The sequence below is a fragment of the Cornus florida genome, unplaced genomic scaffold, assembly GCF_030987335.1.
Source record: "Cornus florida cultivar Cherokee Brave unplaced genomic scaffold, ASM3098733v1 CherokeeBrave_3.0.0_Hap2_Chr05, whole genome shotgun sequence".
Classification (NCBI taxonomy): Eukaryota; Viridiplantae; Streptophyta; class Magnoliopsida; order Cornales; family Cornaceae; genus Cornus; species Cornus florida.
The window spans coordinates 6,465,846-6,491,441 of NW_026775575.1; the positions used below are offsets into that span (position 1 = coordinate 6,465,846).

At 40.7% G+C, this 25,596-nt stretch overlaps 1 protein-coding gene across 3 annotated transcripts in view; it reads left to right on the forward strand.

Annotated features, from left to right (window-relative positions):
* Window positions 1-3,242: 3,242 nt before the first annotated feature.
* Window positions 3,243-25,596, forward strand: part of LOC132306090 (protoporphyrinogen oxidase 1, chloroplastic) — a 49,047-nt gene continuing 26,693 nt past the window's right edge. The window contains exons 1-8 of one of the 3 annotated variants that reach the window (XM_059803311.1): window positions 3,243-3,920; window positions 5,224-5,409; window positions 5,546-5,630; window positions 6,403-6,550; window positions 6,641-6,721; window positions 6,800-6,971; window positions 24,896-25,055; window positions 25,178-25,281. In XM_059803311.1, the coding sequence (XP_059659294.1) occupies window positions 3,492-3,920; window positions 5,224-5,409; window positions 5,546-5,630; window positions 6,403-6,550; window positions 6,641-6,721; window positions 6,800-6,971; window positions 24,896-25,055; window positions 25,178-25,281 (1,365 nt within the window). In that variant the 5' untranslated portion in view covers window positions 3,243-3,491. The remainder of the gene's footprint in view (window positions 3,921-5,223; window positions 5,410-5,545; window positions 5,631-6,402; window positions 6,551-6,640; window positions 6,722-6,799; window positions 6,972-24,895; window positions 25,056-25,177; window positions 25,282-25,596) is intronic. The other 2 variants (XM_059803309.1, XM_059803312.1) reach the window with 2 other exon arrangements.

Consider the following 25,596-nt stretch of genomic DNA (forward strand, 5'->3'; position numbering starts at 1 on the left):
ATGATCCTTGCTATTGCTGTGATTTTAGATCCTATATACAAGCTTGGGTTTGTTATTTTTAGCTATAACAAGTTTAATGGTGATAACAACATTGAGAGCACACTAGTTCCTGATTCACCGTTTAACCTTTTTTATCAATATTTGTTGAATTCTCCTATGGCTTGTACCACCAAATCCACATATTCACCAAATGATGGAGTGAGCACCTGCAAGTTGATGAGGGATAGTTAATTAAAAAGTTCATTGATGTTATGAAGGTGAATAATACTTTTGTGAGATATTAAATTCCTTTAATGACTATTTTATTTATTACATCTATTTGTTTTTCTACTTTTGCCATTGATTGATCTATTCGTTTTTCTTAATTACTGTAATGTAGGAATTTGACTCATTTGGGAATGATAAATTGCTTGGAAATGCCCCAAAAATCAGAGTTGTAACTCTATTTAGATAAACCAAAAATCAATAAGAATGCGAACCTTGACGTGCTTACCTATTGGAAAGCCAATCAGTTTAGGTATTCTGTGCTTGCCTAAATGGCTCGTGATATATTGAGCATTCCAATCACTATAGTTGCTTCTAAGTCTGCGTTTAGTGTTGGTGGTCGGGTTCGTGATCAAAATCGTAGTGCACTTAAACCAAAATGTGGAAGCTTTGGTATGCACGAGGGACTGGCTTTTTGGTTTGAAAGGTAAATGACTTATAATAAATTTCAAATTATATTTTTATTATTACAGAAAATAGTGAAGTAATAATTTTTTTGTGGATGTTTTACTATAGATACAATGAAGCATCAAGTGGATGACTTGATGGATGATGTGATGAAACTTAATATCAACAATGATAACCCTGCTAAAGGCCGATGTTCCACCAGTGTTAGCATGACCGAACATTAAAATCCAGTTAGGTAAAAAAGCCCTCTGCATTTGTTTTACTTTTCATATAATCTGTTACATGCATTCTTTTATATTTCAATCTGTTATTATTATTATTATTATTTATCTAAACTTATTTTACACTTACTTATTTTGTAGGAATTTGTACTTTTGGGTATTTCAGAAAATAGTGCATGCAGATTGCAGAAGGAAGTTTTTGAGTTGTGGATCTTTGGCTTTTAAGAAGATTGCATGTTACCTGACATTTCTATTAAATATTTTTATTTCGGTCTGTAATAACTTATGACTTATCTTTATTTCGGTCTGTAACTTATGACTTGCGACTTAATCTTTATCTTTGGCTTTTATTCTCTCTTTTGGACTACATCACTACAATACAAAAATTCTAGTAATGTTTGCTACTATTTTTATTTGCTAATATTTTAATCTTTGGCCACCTTAAACAGGTTAAGCGGGTAAACATCTTAAACAGGTTAAGTGGGTAAACATGTTAAACAGGTTAAACGGGTAACCATGTTAAACATGTCGTGTTTAGTGTGTCTAACATGACTCGTTTATTAAACGGGTTACACATGTCTTGTCGTGTTACATGTTTAATAAACATGTCGTATTCGGGTTTAGGATATGTGACACGATTATTAATCGTGTCATGTTCGGGTTGACATGTTTAGTGTTATATCCCTAGTTCGACACAGCACGATTATGACAAGCGAATCCGAATTGCCACCCCTAGAACTTCCTCTTTAGTTAAAAAAAGAAATACTTTAGTGCTAGAGGAATGGCTTGAACCCTAGACCTTTAGGAAAATTGTTGGTTAAGCTAACCAACTAAGCTACATTGTGTATAACAAATAATTTATTTAACTAAGCCCTTGCATTATTATTTGATTTAAATTATCATCCATACAGTAATACGAACCCATATACATTTTCTTATTAAAAATTGATTTCATGCTTCTAACAATTTATTTAACTAAGCCCTTGCATTATTATTTGATTTAAATTATCATCCATACAGTAATACGAACCCATATACATTTTCTTATTAAAAATTGATTTCATGTTTGTAACATTTGTAGGAGCGCTAACAAGGTGTATTATTATTCTGATATAGTGAAAATTGTCCTATTTCTTCATGTAATTTTTGACTGAGGATAAAGAAAAATATAAGACCGCAATATTTACATTCTCTAAGTTTGACAAGTAAACATGAGGATAGGGGCCAACTAATAGGGAATATTGAACCGGTTAGGAACTCCAAACGACATGGTAGTCTAATAGATTTGATAGGCTACAAGTGGCAATAATAAATATAATTATTCTTTTTGATGACATGAACTAGTTCCCTAGGTGAACACTACCATTAACTCTCTTATAAAAGGAGAGGTCTGGAAACTCAAAAGGTGCGACACAAACTCCTAAGAGAATCCTTTCACCTTCCTTCCATCCTCCTATCTAACTGGCTTGATCGTTGAAGTCTCTTAGGTCGGGATCATACTGGTGCCTTCCCGATCGCATTTCTCTTTCTTTTCCAGGTACAACGTCGTTCCAAGTCACCACGAAATCTTACATCAACAGGTTGCAACGTTGAAGGTTGATCGAGTTTGGAACCGTAAATTATTTTATGAATTTCTTGAAAGTAAGTCGTTTTTGTAAGAATGAGGTAAAATATTTTACCCCACTAGTTGTTAGGACAACAAAATACAAATAGATATATATATTATTTATTTTATTTTATTTTTTAAAAATATTTTACAGATAAATAAGAGTCATAGAGAGTAGGGATGGCAATGGGGCGGAGTGGGGCGGGGATTTCATTCCCCATCCTCATCCCCGGTCAAATTTTTTACCCCCATCCTGTCCTCCATACCCTTTTAAATTTCAACCCCCTCCCCCATTCCTGCCTCGCCCTGCCACATTAGCCTCTGTCCCCGCCTCGCATAACTTTTTTAAAATTTCAATTCACATTTAACAAAATCAACACAATTACAATATTTTTCAATCTAATAATTTAATAAAGATTTAGCACAATTATAACAATTTAAAATATATTATTTCAATCCGATCAAATTTATAGCAAAATCACATATAACATTTTTTTGAATATATTATATATTTAGTAATGTAATTTAGTAATATTTTATAATATGTAAGTGTAGTATTGTAAAAATACATTATAAATGGACGGAGAGGGGCGGGGTTATTCTCCCCGCCCCGCCCCGCTGGGTTTCAAATACAATCTCTATTCCCTTCTCATTTAGATAAATAAATCCCTAAACCTGGGTTTCATGTACAATCTCTATTCCCTTTCCATTTACATAAATAAATCCCTAAACCTGCCATAACAGGGCGGGCCGGGACCAGGAGGGGGTGGATTTTGCCATCCCTTAATAGAGAGAGCAGTATCGTTTTTTATCCACTGGGTTGTTTACCAACTTCGGATGTGAGCGAAAAATAGACCGAAGGAAGGTTTACTAAAGGATAATGAGTGATCGAGTCGTTCGTTGAATGCGAAGAGCAAAGAGACGCCGAGACGATAACTACGGCTCTCTCTCCCTCTACCTGTGTTTCTCTCATCTCATCTTACCCAATTGCAATGGCCATGGCAGACCTTCCTTGGTTGGCATGTAGTAGCCACAGTCCATTTCCGGCGGCGGCAAATTTTCGCAGAATGAGAGCCTCGTCGTCCACGCACACAAAAAATCGTCCTCTTCCAAGTCTCTCCAAATCTTACGGTTGGAGAGGTCGATTCCGATGCTCTATGGCCGCCACAACCGCAGTTACTCCGTCCAAGGTGGGTGCTGAAGGCGGTGAACCTGTGTTGGATTGCGTGATCGTTGGTGGCGGTATCAGCGGCCTCTGCATCGCACAGGCTCTTAACTCGACTGAAAGTGCCCCAAATGTGATAGTCACTGAGGCAAGAGATCGAGCCGGAGGCAATATAACCACGCTAGAGAGGGATGGTTATCTCTGGGAAGAAGGTCCCAACAGCTTCCAGCCCTCCGATACCATGCTCACCATGCTCGTACATTCCTAGTCCTCGCTCCTTAATTTTCCTATCTATCTCTATCTATCTATCTATCTATCTATAAGATACATACACAGGTTTTCTGATACTCTTCACTTCTGTTTTGTTTAATTATTCATCTATTCTATTCTTGACGTCTCTCTTTATCTAACTTTGAAAATCTTTGTCAAACTATCAATGAGCAATGCGAGTACTTAATTTTACTTCTAGTATTCATTTTTCCATCTATTTGTTTAATGAACCTCAATTGAACCTTAATTGTTGCAAAGACCCACACCCACATACGGTAGGGATTTTGATTTGGGGCCAATCTAGTACTATAATTTTTTTTTTTTATAAGTCAATTTAGTACTATAATAAAAATTTGAAAGACTTATAAATCAATTGTAATATGATTTATAACAATCCAAAAATTGAGAATAATCAACCTAAGTAAAAAACATTAATTATTTGAGAAAGATATGTCATTATCACCTTGATGGAAGATTATGAAAAAAAAGAAGAAAGTATTTTAACTAAACATAATTTCGTAAAGTTGAACAAAGCAGAATTATAATAGAGAAGTGATTTATTAACTTATACAAGGAGTAAGCTATATAATTTGTCATCTAACAAGTGAAAGCAACTAAAAATATTACCATATATGATAATATTATTGTCATCTCGATCACACTATATTTTTTAGTTTTCCCTACTTCTCAATACTCCAAAGACTCGCCGATGGAGACTGAAATATAATTCTAAATATTTTTCTTGTAATGATCATTTAAGGAAAATGATTGACAAGGAAGGTTAATATACTAGTGTAATTTTTTCTTCTCTCTCAAATTCGTATAATGGATATTAGACATGTGTATTTATAAATGAAAATGAAACAATAATATATTGCATTACATAGCAATGAATTTATATTTTTATATGACAAGATTTGAACTTTCAAAAGTAGGCTAAAAAGATTGAAATTGAAAATTTCTGAGTTTTGAGAGTACACAAGTTATATTTATTTCTAAACTCAAAATTATTGGGGGCAATAAATAAGTCTTTTGAAAATTTTATGGGGGTAACATTTGTTTTGGGGACATAAGAAGAAATTATATATATATATATATTCTTTTTGGGGGGGGGGGGGGGGGGGGCATGCCCTGGTCCCGAGTCCGATTCTCCCTCCTCGAGCTCCGTCCCTGATTACATGTGACTTGATCTTGATAACTAACTACTTGTGGTTTCTACTCTTTATTTTCTTTATCTATATCAGTCTCTACAGGCAATTGTTCAAAAGTTGATTATGCCATCATTGTAGGTGGATAGTGGTTTGAAGGATGATCTAGTTTTGGGTGACCCTAATGCACCACGATTTGTATTATGGGATGGCAAATTGAGACCAGTACCCTCTAAACCAACCGACCTGCCTTTCTTTGACTTGATGAGCCTTTCTGGTAAACTCAGGGCTGGCTTTGGTGCCCTTGGCTTGCGGCCTCCACCTCCAGTTTGTCCTCTCGACTTTTCCCTTTCACTGAGTTGAAATATACTTGCATAATTCCTTCTGCATTTATAAGATCACACATTTATACCCCATTTTGCTTTGAAATTCCTCATATTAGTTACTTTGACGAAGGTGACAGGGTCATGAGGAATCGGTCGAAGAGTTTGTGCGTCGTAATCTTGGTGATGAAGTGTTTGAACGATTGATAGAGCCATTTTGTTCTGGTGAGTGTCAGTTATCTACATTGTGAGACTATTTACTATGGTACTGGATTTTACTTGTTACTTTCTTGCCGTAGTACCTCTATCATATTCTCTTCAAATGGATCCAAAAATTTCTTGAACCTACTGGATTGTAAATTACTGGTCTTGAATGTTGTCAATGGTGAATGGACATTAAAGCATTGAAGTTGTCATGTATGATTAACTCTATTGTGAACACATTTCATCAGTATGTTAGCCTCCAATATACATCAGTATGTTTGCCTCCAATATACATCACTAAGTGTAATTTTTCCTTGCAACAAGATGCAAATTAATATTGAACCCTAATGTCAAACATAAATTTATGTAAACTGCTACTGATTTTTGCATTGTTCAATTTTGGTCTTGATATATGTTGTAATAGCATCTTATTATTATTATTTTTTGATAAGTAATAGCATCTTATTCATTAGATGATTTAGTATTAATGATACCTGACTTGCTTTTGTGATGCATGTTAAGGGTCATAGTCTAAATTTTATACTTTGTTCAACTTCCCATGTCATGGTGATATAATAATTGACCATTAGTATTTTATGATGTGGTTGTATCTTTAAACAATAACTTCTTTTATAATTCTTAAGATAATTCAATTCATTTAATTTATCATGAACTCCTTCTCTCATCTTTATTATCTGTATTGTTTTTTTTTTTGTTTAAAAACTGATGACTTTGCTTCCTACTTCTCAAACAAGCTGTGGCTTAACTCAGAAGGAATCTTTGTTGTCTGCAGGTGTTTATGCGGGAGATCCATCAAAACTGAGTATGAAAGCAGCATTTGGAAAAGTTTGGAAGCTAGAGCAAAATGGTGGTAGTATTATAGGCGGTACCTTCAAGGCAATCAGGGAGAGAACTAATGGTCCCAAGCCGCCTCGAGACCCGTAATAATATTTTTCATTGAGGCTTATCTCAAGGTTCTTTCCATCGTTCAATTCACATGTGATCAATAGCTGAATATAGTTATCTTGCAGGCGTCTACCAAAACCAAAGGGTCAAACAGTTGGATCTTTCAGGAAGGGACTGGCAATGTTGCCTGATGCAATATCTAATAGGTACACTTATTCCCCTATAATCCATATTAGATGCTTTGTTGGTGGGCTAATCCTTTTGAGATGTATGTATTTTTTCAGGTTGGGCAGCAAATTAAAGTTGTCTTGGAAGCTTTCAAGCATCGTTAAATTGGATAACAGAAGGTATAGGTTGACATATGAAACACCAGAAGGGTTGGTTTCTTTGCAGAGCCAGAGTGTTGTTATGACTGTTCCATCTCACGTGACAAGCAGTTTGCTGCGTCCTCTTTCCGTATGTTCCATTCTTGTACTTGTTTTAAGTTTTCACATTCCCATTTTGCTCATGTTGACCTGTGAAAAGATCCTAACTTGGTTGTGGTTAAACTCTACCTTCTCCATTGAATTTGGTCACCACTTTGCATCACATTGTTCCTGATCTTCTTCCTTCTTTTCATTTATTTTTTTAATTTTTGAGATTCTCTACAAGATTACCGGTTATTATATTTTTCATTACTCATGGGGCAGAGTATTTCTGTTATTATCCGAATATTAATCCTATACACATTTGTAATGATGTCATGTGTTGCGGTATGATATGAAAACTTTATTGTCTATTTCAGTCCGGCATGCCTTTGAAAGGTGTGCATGTGAGTAATTGGGAATGCATGTGCATTCATGTGTAAAAAATTCTTGAACAAGTCTGGCTGGTAGTTCATAATTTGATGAGTCATTGATTTGTTTATTTTCTTGTTTCAGAATACAATTAACTTACATGTTCACTAATTGATTATGATAAATTGAGTTGGATTTTGCAATTTTCTTCTACACTAGTTCATCATTTCATGAGCGTGAAAAGGGATTTAAGAATCACTTTTCATTTTGCAAGGGCTAAATTAACTTATTGGAGTTAGGTCTCAAATCCCGAGCTTGGCGTATTTCTTGTGGGGTTGGAGTTTCACCTTCGCCAGATTCTCGTTTTCTTTTTCTTCTACCTTCACATGCTAAATGCTTTGAAAATTAGGGGTATTACATAAGGCTATTCGGTTGTTGATGGAGGATCGACGAGAATGGGGTGACGCAATGCTACGTTTGGATGTTTGGTGTTTCAGATGGGTTGTTCTGGTGTGTTGAAGGAGAAGGGGCTGAAAAGGGTTATTTTGTATGACTTACCTCTCCATCTCTGGTGCCATGCTCTCTTTGCGACATTTGGGGATTTGTGTGGAGGGTTTGTGGGGGTGGAAGCTGATGAGACGAAAGATGCTGAAAAAGTTCTCTTCATGGTTCGAGATGGGTGCGATTGTCCTCCGGCGCTTTTCATCCACAATGATTGGCTTTGTTTCAAAGTTGTACTATGGGAAGAGATCCTTCCAGATCTTGTGCCAAAATCGAAGAGTCTAGAAGGAAGGGACTAGTCTTGTATGATTAAGGAGGATGATTGGTGGACGTTACTTATGAAGGGTTCGAAGGGAGTTGATGAATTTCAGAAATGGAAGCATGGCCGGAAGTTGCAGAGGGCTGTAAAAGATGATCGTGGACGAAGGAGTTATTCACATGCGCCTGTAGCGAGTGGAAAAGGGGACGTGATTGGGGGGACACATTGTGGGTGAAGAGATCCTTATCTAGATTACAGGGGTACAACTGACTTCGATTTGAAGCCTCATTTGGTAGAGGTAGGTCACGTGACTATCTTTATCATCCTTCTTGGGTTGGGCCGAAAGGGAGAAATGATCTCCACTGTGCTGATCATCTTAAGGTTCAAAGGCCTATTGTCTCAGTGGGGTTTAGTAACATTTTGAAAGCCCAAATGGAGGGATTTTTTATCGAACCAATCTAAGTGGGCCTCTTCCTCATTCTTGGTTGCCTCCTAATGGGATAAGTTCTGGTTCAACTATGCAGCAGGTTTTGACCGATTGATGCCAAGAGATCCGAGACAATTGTCAGGGCCAGGCGGACATGAGATTGGGCTCAAAATAGGTTAATACACCTGTGAACCCAGTATAGTCGGTTTCATCTCCACTGTCCTCCAAGCATCCTTCACCGGTGTTAGCCTCCGAAAATTCGGCAACAAACACTCTTCCTTCTCCCCTACTGTACTCCTTAACACCCACAAGCAAAGGAAGGAGTAGAAGAAGAAGAAAGAGTGGAGAGAGATGAATTCTGGGTTTTCAGAACTGAACACACTGGAGTCATGGACAGTTCTATTGATCTTCACCCATTTCTGTGAAGGGATTTAAGCCTCTACAATTTGGGTTGGAGCAAAATTCCAAGTCTTTTTCTCATGGGTCACGATTGGGGGGAGCAAGACCTTTCGTTCCCAACAGTGGGTTGCTTCAAACGAATCAAGGCCATAGCGTTGGGAACAAAAGGTATTGCTTCCTCTAATCATGACCCAGGAAAAAAAGACACGGAATTTTTCTCCAACCCAAATTATAGAGGCTTAAATTTCTTACAGAAATTGGTGAAGATCAATAGACCTGTCCATGATCTCGACGTGTTAAGTTCTGAAAACCCAGTATTCTTCTCTCTTTAATCTTTCTTCTTCTACTCCTTCCTTTGCTTGTGGGGTGTTGAGGAGTACAGCAGGGGAGAAGGAAGGGTGTTTGTTGCCGAATTTCGGAGGCTAACACCGGGGACTGAAGAGGAATCGGAAGGATGCCTGGAGGAGGACAGTAGAGGAAACAGACTATAATGGGTTCACAGGTGTATTAACATGTTTTGAAAATGATTCCCAAACCAATAGGGGCAGATGTGATGAGGTTATGGTGTGTGTGGGACATGATTTGCAATTCTGTCGAAGTGATGAATCAGCGGCTATTGTGGTTAGAGAACTTTCATTACATCAGATGCCAAAATGGTTGAATCCCTTTATGGATGTTAGGGTAGTGGAGAAGGGAAATGAGTCTGAAAGGGAATTTTGCACTCCTTTGGCCTGCAGTGGATCATTTGTTTGTATCATGGAGGATAGGGACAAGCTGCTTGGTGACTTTTGGAAGGGTGACATGGGGATTGTGCTATGGGAGGGGAGTGATTCCATGGATGAAAGGTTGTTGGTTCCTTTGGTAGTGGTGGGTCCCAAGATGGAGAGGGGTAGAGGGATGAGGAGAAGTAAGGAGAACTCAATTTCGTGTAGTTCTGCATCATTTCGTTGTATGTCCATGGTCTCAATGACTCGGAAAAAGGAAGGTGTGGAGTTGGCAGTTCGCATATGCGGAGCTCATGAGTGGTGTGTTCTAAGGAGACGAAGCACGCCTCGGTTTCGAATAGGTTGGTTAGGAGCCTTTGGGGTGGAAGATTTGTGGATGGGGGTGGCATTGGATGCTATGGGCACCTCAGGGGGCATTCTCGTGACGTATGATAAAATGGGCGTCTAAGCAAGATGTGTGGATAATATGGGTGTCCAAGCAAGATGCGTGGATAGGAAGATTCTCTGTGTCCTACAAGTTTTTCATGGAGGAGGATGGCTTTTCTCTTGGCTTTTTCTGGCCTATTAAGGTTAGGGGGCGACACTTGCTGTGGGAGGAACTCGGACCTGTTCGGAGGAGATGACCTATTCCTTGGTGTGTTGGAGGGGATTTTAACGTGATCTGTTCCCCGATAGAGAGGTCGACGGAGGGAGATGGACCTTGGTGAGGGAAGAGTTTCTACAGTTCATTGATGGCTTCCATTTGATTGACTTGCCGTTGGAGGGAGCGTCTTTCACTTGGTCCAACAGTAGATTGTATCCCTACCTTACCTCGTCTTGACTCTTGATGGATTCTTTTTATCCAGAGATTGAGGAGAATTTCCCGAATGCTGTTTAAGTGGCGTTGGCTAGACCCACGTCAGATCATATACTGTTGGTTTTGGATTGCGGTGGGTTGTGTAGGAGGAGCTCCCCTTTCAGATTTGAGAACATGTGGCTTCGGGCGGAGGTCTTCAAGGAGAGAGATCACTCTTGGTGGGAGAGTTTTGATGTGAGTGGCACCCGGAGGTTTTTTTTTCTTCGAAAAGTTACACTTATACATATATAGCACCCGGAGGTATTCCCTTGGAGGTAAACTTCGGCTTCTGAAAGAAGACCTTAAGTGGTGGAACAAGGAGGTTTTTGGAAACTTGGAATGGAGGAAGAATAAAGCCTTATCTAAGATTGCCGAGATTGATCATTTGGAGAGTTTGGGGACCTTAAGGAGGCGGTAAGGCGTTGAAGGGAGGAGTGTCGCCCGCCCGGGGGGGGGGGGGGGGGGTGAAGATTTGTCGATGCTATGGGCACCTCGGGGGGTATTCTTGTGACGTGGGATATAGATGGGTGTGTAAGCAAGATGTGTGGATGGGAAGATTCTTTGTGTCCTACAAGTTGTTCATGGAGGAGGATGGCTTTCTCTGGGCCTTTTCTGGGCTATTGAGGTTGGGGGGCGACACTTGCTGTGGGAGGAACTCGGATCTGTTCAAAGGAGATGACCTTCCTCGGTGTGTTGGAGGGGATTTTAACGTGATCCGTTCTCCAATAGAGAGGCAATGTTGTTAAAGGCGCGCCTAGGCTCGAAGCGCAGGTGTAGTGCCTATTGTCATCCCAGGCTTATTGATGTTTACTAGGTGCGCGCCTTGTCCTGTTTGTCAGGCGCGCCTCATTGATTTTTTTTTTTTTAAATGATTATTTTATTTCTTAAGCCAAGAAGGGTACTTTTGGCAACTTAATAAACAAATAAGAAAGCCCAAGTGTATGAGAGATGGGATTTTTGTTCAAAAGAAGAAACAAATAAGAAAAAGCCCAAGACTCGAAGTGTCAACCGAATAGAAAAAGAGTGAGATGAACGACGAAATCCTAGTTGCAGATACGAATGACGGAGCCACGTTAGTTCTTTCTTCTTCTTCTCTCTCTTCTCCTCTACTTCTGTCTTCTCTCTTCTCCTTTAGTCCTCTCTTCTCATATTTGTTTACATCTCTCTCTTTGTCTAGTTCTCTTTTCTTTCTGGCTCTGTTTTTTCTTTTCTTGTTAACAATTTTTTATTTTATTTTTTGTAAACAAATTTATTTCTTTTTGTGCTATGTTTTGCCATTCAAAAAAACAAATTATGTTTTGCCTTTCAAGAAAACAAATTCGTGCTCTGTTTTATGGTTGTTGGATGCCAGTATAGTTGATGGATTTACTTTTTTATATTTGATATTAATTTTTAGAATATTGATATGACTAATGAGATATGAATGTTTTGTGATAGTTTAAATTTTCAATTGTGCACCTCACTTCACTTAGGCACGCGCCTCGCGCCTAGGCTCCAAAAGACCTCTAGCGCCTTGGTGCGCCTTGAGCCTTTAATAACACTATAGAGAGGTCGACGAAGGGAGATGGACCTTGGTGAGGGAGCAGTTACCACAGTTCATTGATGGCTTCCATTTGATTGACTTGCCGTTAGAGGGAGTGTCTTTCACTTGGTTCAACGGTAGATTATATCCTACCTTGCCTTGCCTTGATGGATTCTTTTTATCCAGAGATTGAGAGGAGAAATTCCCGAATGTGGTTTAGGTGGTGTTGGCCAGACCCACGTCAGATCATATACCGTTGGTTTTGGATTGTGGTGGGTTGCGTAGGAGGAGTTTCCCTTTCAGATTTGAGAACATGTGGCTTTGGGTGGAGGTCTTCAAGGAGAGAGTTCGCTCTTGGTGGGAGAGTTTTGATGTGAATGGCACCCAGAGGTTTTCCCTTGCAGGTAAACTTCGGCTTCTGAAAGAAGACCTTAAGTGGTGGAACAAGGAGGTGTTTGGAAACTTGGAATGGAGGAAGAATAGAGCCTTGTCTAAGATTGCTGAGATTAATCGTTTGGAGAGTTTGGGAGACCTCAAGGAGGTGGTAAGGTGTTGAAGGGAGGAGTGCCAAGCGGAGTTTGTAAGTATTGCCATTTCGGAAGAGATTGTATGGAGGCAGAAATCTTGGGCTTTGTGGCTTAAGGAGGGCGATAGAAATACGATGTTCTTCCATAACTTTGCGAGTGCTCATCGGTGGGGTAACCACATTGGGAGGATTTGGGTTGATGGGGAGGTGCTGCCTAAGGAGGAGGAGGTGAATAGGGGGATCCCTTCTTTTTATCGGAGGTAGTACACAAAGACTTCTAGCTGGATACCTCTGTTTGGGGGGTTGTAGTTCGACTCGATCTTTGACACGGATAGAGGTGGTTTGGAGAGGCCCTTTTCCGAAGAGGAAGTGTTGATGGTGCTAAAGATTTGTAATGGGGATAAAGCCCTGGTTAGTCTTCTATGGCTAGGAGGACTGAGAGGCGTCAACACAATTTCCTTTAGGGTGGGATGGGGAAGGATTTCAAGTACCATTTGTTTTGTTGGGATCAGGTTTGTAGACCGATCTAGTTAGGAGGCTTGGGGATCAGGAGACCGAAACGTTTGAATAAGGCCCTTCTGGGTAAGTGGTTGTGGGGTTTTGGCGTGGAGAGGCACAAGCTATAGAGGATGGTGATTGCTTGCAGTTTTGGGGAGAGGAGGGTGATTGCTCTCTTGAAGTGAGGATCCAGGAGTTGTCGGCGTTTGGAAGTCCATTCGGAAGGGGTGGGATGAACTGTCTAAACATATCAGATTCAGAGTCAATGAGGGGAGGGGAATTCGATTTTGGGAGGATATCTAGTGCGGTGATCGGTCTCTAGCTTGCTTGTATCGCAGACTTTTCAGGATCACGGTGGATAGACACGCCTTGGTGGCCGACTGTTGTCGACTTGATAGCGGGAGGACGACTTGGGATGTTCGATTTGAGGCATTTTCAGGATTGGGAGTTGAAGGACACCTTTGGATTTTTGGAGCTGTTGTATTACCCGGAGGTTCTAGGCGATGGGATGGACTCGTGGAGTTGGGATCCCTGTCCTTGGCTCTCTCTATGAGTGTCTTTCTTATGCTCTAGGGCTTGATTTCCTATGGAAAGGCTATTTGGCGTTCCATGGCATCCCCTAAGGTGGTGTTTTTTTTTTTTTTTCAGCTTGGCGACAGTTTTGGGGAGGATTTTGACTTTGGATAACCTGAGAAGAAGAAGACAAGTGGTCGACAGGTGCTGTATGTGTAAGCGAGATGAGGAGACAGTTGATTATCCACTATTGCATTGGCTAGTGGCTTGGGATAGTTGGAGCCTTTTGTTGCATTTGTTTAGGGTCCAGTGGGTCATGCCTCAGACCTCTTGGGGTTTGATTGAGGCTTGGAGAGGTTGTACAATGGGTGCCCAAGCCCGTGATTTTTGGTGGGTAGTGCCTCTGTGTGTTTGGTGGTGCTTATGGTTAGAACGGAATAGGAGATCCTTTGAGGGAGAGGAAAATCCTCAAGGGACGCAGAGTTTTTCTATTCTCAGTTCTCTTTTTTGTTGGGTTTTTGGGAGAAATTGTTAATCCATGGGGGAGATGGTTGATTTTTTGGACTCTTTCAGAGTTTAGGGCCCTGTTTGGCCTTGTGTAGCTTTTGCGAGATGCGTTCCCTGTTTAATCGCTTTCTAATACAATCTTATTTATAAAAAAAGCAAAAAAACAAAAAAATTTTGTGTATAGCAAATAATTAATGCATTGTTGATGGCCTCCATCCAGGCTTATGGAAAGTTGAAAGAATGATAAGATAGAAGAGATGTTAAGGTTAATTAAACCAGTTAAATGAATAATGTTGAATGATTTAATTATTAAAGTTACATCCTGACGTAAGCGGAAGCGATAAATTTGTTCACAAAGAACAGTTTACTTTGAATCCACAAAGTAGGTGTTTTGAATCCACAAAACGAAAGATAAATTCATAAAGAATTTTGTAATATTATTAATAAAAGGTTAAAATCTGGCTCTTGCAATACATGAATATTTATAATAGAGAAAACCTAACACTAGAAGGAAACTATTAATAGAAATAAGCATAAAAATAAATTCTCTCTAAAAAATCCGAAAAAATAGAATAAGAAACCTAATAAATAAAAAATACTAAATCTAAAATTTTAGAGCCATCCGAGTTCATTAAGGCCTTAAACAAAAATCCCGAAATAATTAGCAAGCGTCGTATAAGACGATAAAATGCGATTTCGGAGCCTTAAACGAAGGTTTTCAGCCGAAAACCAGTATGGCCCACAAGCTAAGCTAGTGGGCTTTTTTCAATGCGTCGTTTCCACCCAAAAAACATTATTCGTTTGTTGAAAACGGACTTGTCGAACTGTTCAAAATTCTGTCCTACATCAGTCCCCTCTGCTTCAAAAAAACCCGTCCTCGAGTTTGGCTGCAAATAACATGAATTCTCACCTACCAAAAAATCATATTGTTCACTGCCATGAGAACCTCTAAAGCACGTAACCGAAGTATTTTCATTGGCACCTTCCGGAATAAATAATTCTTCAGTTACAACCTGCTCAAATAATGATACTTCACCAACTTGAAGTCCGAATTATTCTGTACCATCTTGGACATCTGATTTGAAAAAATTATTAACCCGTTGATTATCAATTAATTTTTGTTGCTCAATTTCAACATCGAACTCCTTGTCACCATCTTCTTCTTTTGTTGTGATTAAACACTTTTCTGCATCTACCAATTCTTGTAAAGGAATTAATGTTTTCACATCCTTGGCTTCAACTTTTTTAACTACAATAGGTGAAGCAACATAATTTTGCTCTTGATAAATCTCAATAAAATCACTTGTTGCATCAACAAAATTATTTTGATCTTCTTTGATGCCACTCTTTTTTTTGTAAAGTTTTTCTGAAGGCTTTTTGACAGATGGATTCTTTTTCCGACAATTCAGATTGTTTTCCTTGCCTCTTCCGGTGAATCCGTGTTTGTTCCCACCAAGCTGAAGCCCATCCTTTAAACTTGAAGGCAACAAGCGGAACTTGCTTGTTTTCAGGTACATCAAAATAGCTGAAAAATTCTTCGACTTTTTTAAGCCAGTCCAAGACATCTTTAATAATACTTCCATGGAAAGTAAGTAGATCAAGTTTTACCTGAAATTCATGATTGTTGTGTCTGTCTAGATCATTGAATACGAACTCCTCATTATTGGAATAATTTGCATAGGTTGGAGGCCTACGTGGATAAACAGGAACATAATCCATATTGGTTGGCTGCGAGACACATCATCAACACGAACTCGAACTAAACCACGAACCTGGTTGCCACCAATTCCTAAACCAGTTGCTTCGAACCGATCTTGAGTATGCATGGCTGCCCAAGGGGCCTTCACTCTGCGATCATTGTCGGCAAAGTGGGTGCTACCAAAACGAGCAATAGTCATTAGCCCAGAATAAATCAAGGCTCTGATACCAACTCCTCAACTTGGTCCTGCAGAATCTAACACTCCTTTGGGCTTATGAGGTAAATGCAGCAGACTAGCACCAGGCACAAGATCTATGTGGTGCTGAATATCTCGCATACGAGGTAGACCACTAGGCAACTCGTTTGGAATAATCTCCCGAAACTCTTGATGGGCTGTAACACTTTTGGAATTGTAGAAGGAGTATCAGACACTTCTTCTCCAACCACTAGCGCCAAAAACTGTCCGGACTCCTTGGCCTCCTCCAAAAACTGCTGCTCACTGCCGATTAAAAGAACCGATTTTCCGTTGGCTTGTGAAACTTTGGAAAAATCCCCTTTGGTTGGTCATTTGATCCAACATAATCTTCTGCCCTTCTTTATCAAACATGTAAACATTATCTCTGCCCTTATGAGTGACGTTGACGTCAAACTGCCATGGTCTGCCCAAAATCAAGTGACAAACATCCATATTAACAACATCGCACAACGCCTCATCAATATACTTATTCCCAATAGAAAAGGAAACCTGACAGATATCTGTAACCTTTGTTTCTGCTCCTTTTTTAATCCAGCCAATTTTGTAGGGACTCAAATGCTTCTCTGTTTTCAGCTCTAACTTCTGAACCATCGCCCTTGACACAATATTCTTGCTGCTGCCACTATCAATAATAACATCACAAACTTTCTTCTTGACAGTGCATCGTGCCTGGAATATATTGTGCCTCTGTGGATGCTCTTCCGTTTTTGGGGCAAGTAACAGCCTTCGCACAACTAGAGAATGTGAGAGTAGACCCCTCTCATCTTCTCCGATCACCTCTTCCTCATCGTATAAAGGAAACCCTTCGTCAGCTTCTCTATCTTGATCCTCCTCACCCCCAGGCTCTATTAAATTGACTAAGCGCCTTTGGGGACATTCATTAGATCGATGTCCTGGCTGCCCGCATCGATAACACTTAATGGGGTCTGGTCGACTATATGGATTATTTTTGGATATATCTTGACTTGGTGTAGGAGCTGTTCCGGTCTTCTTTAGCTGAGTACTGGTGCTAGCTGAATTAGGTACTGCTGGAACGGAAAGCTGAGAATACATGGGTTGTTTTGCTTTGTTCGTCATTGAACGTGTCGAATCAAAGTAATTCTAGGAGCCGGTCGGTGTTTTCGCTTTCTCCAAAAAGGCCTCTGTCCTGGTTGTTGTATTCGTGGCTTGTGCTAAAGTGTAAATTATTTGTGTTGATACCCTATCATGAATGGTATATCGCAGACCATTCAGATAACGAGTAACTCGCTACATCTCAGTTTCCCTCAGGTCATTCCGAGACGTCAATCGTTTGAATTCTTCCGTATAGGCCTGAACCGTTCGACTACCCTATTTGCAATCCTGATACTTTTGGAATAGCGTCTGCTCATAATCCGGCGGTAGGAATCTACCCCTTATCAGACGTTGCATCTTCTGCCAGGAGCGTACTGGTGTCTTCCCTTACCGTGTGCGAGCCACCAAAAGTTGTTCCCACCACGCAGAAGCTCCTCCCTTAAACCTAAATGCCACTAGTTTCACCTTCTTATCTTCTTGGATATGCATGTAATCAAAGAATCTCTTAAACTTCTACCAACCAATCCAAGATATCTTCAATATTAAGATTACTGTTAAAACTGGGGAGATCCATCTTCATACGAAACTCCTTAGAATCACGATTTCCTTGATCTTGATATCTTCCAGCCCCTCTATTTCCCCCAAGCACCTCTTCAGCGTAGTTATCATCACTGAAGTCTTCCTTGTAGGCTGGCTGCCTACACGGCGGGATGGGGTTGCGATTCCAAAAAGGACGAACGCGATCTTCGTCAACGTTTCTCACCTTCTTGTTATCGCGATTCTAATTTGGACCTAATGCGAGCCCCAACAAGGGTTGCCTGAATTTCTTGCAACGCCTGTTGGGTTGTCTGTCGAAAGTCTTGGAATTCAGCCCTCGAAAGAGCCTCTTTATGTCGATCTTCATCGCCAACGAGGTTGCCATCACCATGTTCATTTGCGATCAGACCATGAAAAGATAAGGCTTTGTACTAACTGATCTAAACGGAAGCGATAAATTTGTTCACAAGGAACAGTTTACTTTGAATCCACAAAGTAGGTATTTTGAATCCACAAAACGAAAGATAAATTCATAAAGAATTCTTGAAATATTATTGATAAAAGGTTCAAATCTTGCTCTTGCAATACATAAATATTTATAATAGAGAAAACCTAACACTAGAAGGAAACTAAAATCCAATCCTACAAGGAAACTAATCCTAGAAATAAGTATAAAAATAAATTCTCTCTAAAAAATCCGAAAAAATAGAATAAGAAACCTAATAAATAAAAAATACTAAATTTAAAATTTTAGAGCAATCCGAGTTCGTTAAGGCCTTGAACAAAAATCCCGAAATAATTAGCAAGCCTCGTATAAGACGATAAAACGTGATTTTGGAGCCCTAAACGAAGGTTTTCAGCCGAAAACCAGTATGGCCCACAAGCTAAAGCTAGTGGGTTTTTCTCAATGCGTCGTTTCCACCCAAAAAAAAAACACCATTGGTTTGTCGAAAACGGACTTGTCGAACTGCTTGTCGAATTGTTCAGAATCCTGTCCTACATCACATCCTCTCTAAAAGCTTAAGCTTTTAGTGTAGATGATAATTAACATGATATCAGAGCAGGTAAGGTCCTGTGTTCAAACCTCACTATCACCCTACTACTGGTTGTTAACAAATAACAATTTTGTCTTGATAGAGGAATGAATTTGCACAAGTCAGAGGCTGATTTGGAAAAAAATGAATATGTTTCTAGCAAGTTTGAAACTAAACCTAACTAGTGAGGACAACTCTTTGAGATGGCAATAATGGTTTAATGAACAATATGTTATACGATGGGCGGAAAGGTTACCTTCGTGAAGAGTACATTGTCCAATCTTCCAACTTATTATCTTTCGCTTTTCCAGATCCCTTCCTCTATTGTTGGAAGACTCGAGATGCTTCAACGGAACTTCATCTGGGCTGCCGGGGGGAGGAGTTTAAGTTTATCTTGTCCGGTGGGAGCAGGTTTGCAAGCCTTTTCGGTTGGGTTGTCTCGGGGTTAGTAGGTTGGCCCCTTTCAACAGAGTGCTTCTTTGCAAGTGGTTATGGTGATTTGGTAGCGAAAGGCATAGGTTATAGAGGAGGGTTATTACGTGTCGCTTTGGGGAGGAGAGAGGGGGATGGTCATCTAAGCCGGTTAGATCTGCTGTCGGCCTGGGGGTGTGGAAATTCATTCGGAAGGGATGTGATGAGTTCTCTAAGAACATTAGATTTAGAGTTCGGGAGGGAAGGGACATCCGATTTTGGGAGGATGCGTGGTGCTAGGATAGCCCATTGTCTTGTTTGTTCCCAAGGTTGTTCAGGATTGCTGTTGATAGACATGCTTTGCTAGCTAACTGTTATCGACTCGATAGCGGTAGGTTTACTTGGGATGTGCGATTCCGGCGATCGTTTCAGGATTGGGAGTTGGACGACGTGACTGGCTTGCTAAACCTTTTGCATAGGCAGGAGGTGGATGGTACTGGTTTGGATTCCTCGACTTTGGTGCCTTCTTTGCAGGGCACTTTAGGTCCGTTCCTTTTTTCTCTACCTCTCTGGGTTTCACGGTTCCAATTTCCCGTGGAAAACGGTTTGGCGTTTGAAGGCTTCTCTCAGGGTGGCTTTTTTTGTTTGGTCTGTAGCTTGGGGCAAGATTTTGACTCTAGACAATCAGAGAAAGAGAAGACATATCACAATTAACTAGTGTTGTCTATGTAAGAATGATGGAGAGTCTGTGGATCACCTTTTTTTGCATTGCTCCGTGGCTCATGACTACTGGAGTCTTATTTTTGATCTGTTTGGCGTCCAATGGGTTATGCCCAGGACTTCAAGGGATTTGATTGACGTTTGGAGGGGCCACAGGGTGGGGGTTCATGCTCGTGACTCTTGGAGGGCGACCCCCCTATTTATTTGGTGGAGTCTTTGGAAAGTGCGGAATAGAAGATCTTTTGATGGAAAGAGCGTTGATATTTTCTATTATTAGTTCTCTTTTTAGTTGGGTGATGGGGAGAAATTGTACATCTTTAGATGAAATCGTGGATTTTTTTGGGTCCATAGGACTCCTTTTTTTGTATAGTTCTTCGGATGCGTTCCCGTTTTGAACGCTTTCTAATACACTTGTCAAAAAAAAAAAAAGTTTGCTTGTCAAGTTGTCAGTTAATGCTCTCAAGTCTCCCCCCCCCCCCCCCAAATAAATAAAAACACCCCACCCTAAGGAATTTGTAGTCGTTTTAGTCCCTCTACCTCATATTAGTAGTCCATCTTTTCTTTTGGGATTGTCCCAAAGTATTTATCCCATTTTTTTTTTGATAAGTAAAAAATTCAATAAAAGCGCTTAAAAGGGGAATGCGTCCCTCAAAAAACAGCAAAATACTTGTCCCTTTGAAAGTCAAAGCAAAATAAATGCAATATTTGCATCACTACTCTTATAACTTTTCAAGAATCTTTCAACTTGATAATATTAAAGTTGAAAGGACAACTTGGTAGTTTTAAAAGGGGAGTTGGGGGGTTTTGCTGTTGCAGCTCATGGGGATAGTGGGGTGGTATGGGTAAAGGAGAATATTGATAGTGTGAGTAGTTTGTTGGGGATTTCCTTTGAGCCAAAGGAGAAGGAGGCTAGTATGGTTTTGCATTCAATTGTTGAGGGGAAGACTGGGGAGGAGAGGGGTAGCAAGAAACAGACAGGGAGTAGGGAAAAGAGGTTGACTCCGTGGAGAGGGGGAAGGGAGGTTCGCATTACGAGGGAAGCAATGGGGCTGGGAGGGAGAGGAGCCATGAAAGGGGCAGAGGGAGAAGGAAAGGGGAAGGATTATCCATTTGTTCTTGAAGTGCCGAATTATTTCTTGGAATGTCCGAGGACTTAATAACCTGAACAAAAGAGAAGTGGTGATGATGGCTGTGACGAAGTGGGGTGTGCTGTGTGCATGTGGTTTGTTTGCAAGAGACAAAGATGGCTTCCATGATGGATAGGGTTGTGAGGAGTTTGTGTGTTGGTGGGGTGGGGGGGTGGGGTTGGGGAGGTTTGTTGAGTGGGAGGTGTTGGATGCTTTGGGGACGTCTGGGGGTATTTTGTTTATGTGGGATAGGAGATGGGTTTTGAAAACAGAGGTGCGGAGAGGGAGGTTTTCTATTTCGTGTGCTTTTTCCATGGAGGAGGATGCGTTTTTCTAGTGTGTATGCCCAGTTGAGGATGGGGAGGGGCACATTTTGTGGGAGGAGTTGGAGTTGGGGGCAGTGAAGGAGTAGCGGTGTCTGCCTTGGTGGGTGTGTGTGTGTGGGGGGACTTTAGTGTTGTCAGATCCCAGATGGAGAGATCAACAAGAGGAAGATGGACACCAGCTATAGAGCAGTTTTCTGAGTTCATTGACGGTCACCACCTGCATGATTTACCGCTGGAGAGAGCTAAGTTTACATGGGGGAGTGGTAGAGTGTCTTCTACTTTGTCCCGACTGGATCGTTTTCTTCTCTTAGGAGACTGGGAAGAGAAGTTTCTGGACGTGGTAGCTTTGGCTAGACTGACATCTGATCATATTTCTGTGGTTTTAGACTATGGTGGATTGAGGATGAGGAGTACTCCTTTTCGTTTTGAAAATATGTGGTTACAGGCTGAGGATTTTCATGGATTTGTGAGGACTTGGTGGGAGGGTATCAGGGTGGATGGTAATCCGAGCTTTATTCTTGCAAAAAAGCTTAAGGGATTGAAACATGAGATTAAAAGGTGGAATAAGGTGGTGTTTGGGAATCTAGAGTGGAGGAAGAATAGGGCTTTTGCGGAGATTGTTGAGCTTGATAGGCAGGAAAGTGTGGGTGGTATTGATGAGGGTCAGAGAAGTAGGAGAAATGTGTGCCAGAAGGAGATTGCTGAGATTGCAGTGGCGTAAGAAATCTCTTGGAGGCAAAAATCTAGAGTCATATGGCTTAAAGAAGGTGATAAGAAGAGTAAGTGTTTTCATCGGCTTGCAAATGCTTATAGGAGAGGCAATCACATTGGGAGGATTACTATTGATGGGGAGGTTTTGGTTAGGGAGCAAGATGTATGCAGGGGGATTGTCTCTTTTTATCAGGGTTTGTTTATGGAGCCTTATTTATGGAGACCCCGGCTTGATGGTTTGCATTTTGACGCTATTTCTGAAATTAAAAGAGATGGTTTGGAGATTCAGTTTTCTGAAGAGGAAGTGCTGAAGGCGCTAAGGAGTTGTAACGGGGACAAAGCTCCGGGGCCGGATGGTCTTACTATGAGATTTCTATTGGAGAGTTGGGAGGTGGTTAGGGGAGAGGTGGTGTCTACGTTTCATGCCTTCCATATTCAGGGGAAGTTTGAGAGTTCTTTGAATGCATCGTTCATTGCACTTATTCCAAAGAAGGGGGGAGCTTCGGATGTTAAGGACTTTAGACCTATTAGCTTGTTGGGCTGCATTTATAAATTAATAGATAAAGTTCTAGCATTAAGGTTGAGGGTTGTTCTGGATGATATCATTTCGGAATCTCAGAATGCCTTTATAGGTGGGGCGTCAGATTCTTGATTAAGTTCTTATTGCTAGTGAATGTGTGGAGATGAGGTTGAGGAGTGGCGTCCCAGGGTTCTGTGTAAGCTCGATGTTGAGAAAGCTTATGATCACGTGAGTTGGAAGTTCTTGTTGTATTTGATGGAGAGAATGGGTTTTGGTGATAAACGAAGGAGTTGGATTGAGGCCTACATATCTTCAGCCAGATTTTCGGTGATGGTTGATGGGTCTCTGACCGGTTTCTTTGGTAGCTCGTGAGGTTTGTGCCACGGGGATCCTTTGTCTCCTTTTTTGTTCATTATTGTTATAGCGGCTCTTAGAAGGTTGATGGGGAGGGCAGTGGAGTAGGGCTTTATTAAGGGGTTCATAGTGGGTGGGTGATGTTCATCATATGGAGATATCTCATTTATTGTTTGTGGATGACACGTTGGTGTTTTGTGAGGCTGAGGTGTCCCAGATGAGGTATCTGAGATCGGTGCTGATTTGTTTTCAGGCGGTATTAGGCTTGAAAGTGAATGTAGGGAAGAGTGCCTTGATTCCAGTAGGGTAGGTGCAGAGTATTGGTGAGTTAGCTTCTGTGCTTGGATGTGGAATCAGTAGTTTTTCGATTACATACTTGGGGGTTACCTTTGGGAGTTTCTTCAAGGATTGTGGGTGTTTGGGATCCGCTGATTGAGAGGGTTCAGAGGAGACTTGCATGGTGGAAGAAGCAGTATTTATCGAAAGGGGGGGGAAGGTCACTCTATTGAAAAGCACGCTATCAAGCCTCCCTACTTATTTTTTATCCCTCTTCCAGACTCCAGCCGGGGTTGCTAGTTTGATTGAGAGGCTTTAGAGGACTTTTCTATGGGGTGGACTTCAAGGAGAATATAAATATCATCTTGTTCGGTGGGAGCAGGTTTGTAGGCCGATTCAGGCTGGAGGCTCAGGGATAAGGAGGTTCGTGCCATTTAACAGGGCTCTCCTTGGCAAGTGGTTGTGGAGATTTGGAGTGGAACGTCATAGGTTGTGGAGGAGGGTTATTTTGTGCCGGTTTGGGGAAGAAACGGGGGGATGGTGCTCATGTTTGGTGAGGATTCCTGTTGGTGTCGGAGTTTGGAAATCCATTAGGAAAGGTTGGAATGAGTTCTCCAAACACATTAGATTCAGAGTTCAGGATGGTAGGGATGTGCAGTTTTGGGAGGACCTTTGGTGTGGTGATTGTACCCTTGCTTGTGCATTTCCCAGATTGGTTAGGATTTTTGTTAATAGGCATGTTTTGGTTGCTGATTGCCATCGGCTTGATAGTGGGATACTTGGGATGTGCGGTTTGTGCGAGTGTTTCAGGATTGGGAGTTGGACGACATTTGCGGGTTGTTCGATCGTTTGTATCGGCATGAGATCCGTGGCAGGGATAGAAATTCGCTTGTTTGGGTGCCGGCTTCTCGGGGAATGTTTGAAGTGAGATCATATTTCTGATGCCTCTCAGATAATACAGGGATTATGTTTCCATGGAAAACAGTGTGGAGATCTAAGGTGCCGCTCAAAGTGGCGTTCTTTAGTTGGACAGTGGTGTGGGGCAAGATTTTGATGCTTGATAATTTGAGGAGGCGAAGACAAATCACAGTTAATTGGTGCTGTATGTGCAAGTGCAATGGGGAATCGGTGGATTATCTTCTGTTGCATTGTCCAGTGGCTTTGGACTGTTGGTGTCTTTTGCTAGGAATGTTTGGGGTTTTGTGGGTTATGCCTCGATCTACGAGAGGTTTGATGGAGGCTTAGAGAGGGTGCTATGTGGGAGGTCATGCTCGTGGGTTTTGGAGGATGGCGCCCTTGTGTTTATGGTGGTGTTTGTGGAGGGAGCGGAACAATAGATCCTTTGAAGGAAAGGAATCCTCGATTGTTGTTCTTAAGTCGGTTTTTATTTCATCTTTATGTTTTTGGGGTTCGGGTAGGCTTTGTTCCTCCTCGGAGGAGATGATTGATTTTATTTCTTCTTTGGGACCTTAGGATCCATTTGTTGTTTATGGGACACGTTCCCCTTTTGAACGTTTTTTGAATGAATTTGCTTATTTATAAAAAAAAAAAAAAAAAAAAAAAAAAGGGGGACAATGCATTAATTGCATCTCCCCTTAAAAAGTTCTAATACAAAAAATGGACAATTAATATGGTACAGAGGGAGTATATTTTTAGAAGGACTTAGTTTCTGATAAAAATCGAAGTAGCACCTGATAGTTTCAAGCCCCAAGTTATTCAAATGTAAAATCTTGGTTTTTGAGAAATATACAATAAAATGGTTCTGGGCAATGAGCAGATTATTAAATGTAAGCATTGTTCCAGCTCCATAAATTTTTAGTTTGGAACAGAATTTCCAATTAACTTTTTTCTTCTTTGCCTGTGTGCAGGCTGCTGCTGCAGATGCACTATCAAAATTTTATTATCCACCGGTTGCAGCAGTATCCATTTCATATCCAAAAGAGGCAGTTCGTAGTGAATGCTTGATGGATGGTGATCTAAAGGGGTTTGGCCAGTTGCATCCGCGTAGTCAAGGGGTGGAAACTTTAGGTAAATCTGCATTTTTATTTGCAACTGTAGTTAATTCTGTCTATATCCTACCCTGAATGTTTGTCTAGAGAGGTATCTAAAATTCAATTTAATCAGCTGGTTTGTTTTATTGGATCCTGCAGGAACTATATACAGTTCATCACTTTTTCCTAATCGAGCACCGCCTGGAAGGATTTTGCTCCTGAACTACATTGGAGGGGCTACCAATCCTGGAATTTTGTCAGAGGTAAGACATCTCTCACTTGAGATTTGATTCTCAGTTGTGGAAGATGGAGTGAGTGATTTTTGGAGCACTTTGGTGGTTTGAATGAACATCAAGTTGATCTGTCCTGTAAACTGTCAGGAAGGTATGAAGAACCTCTATTATTCCCCAGATCTTGAAACATACTTATGACACGAGGTCTGAGGTGTAGGGTTTTTCTCCTATATTTTCATATTAAAAATTCTGTTCATGGATTAACAAAAGGTGCAAAAGCTCAAGAGAATGATTTGGAGTTTTAGCAGAGTGGAACCATGATTCCATTTCTACCATTATTATGAT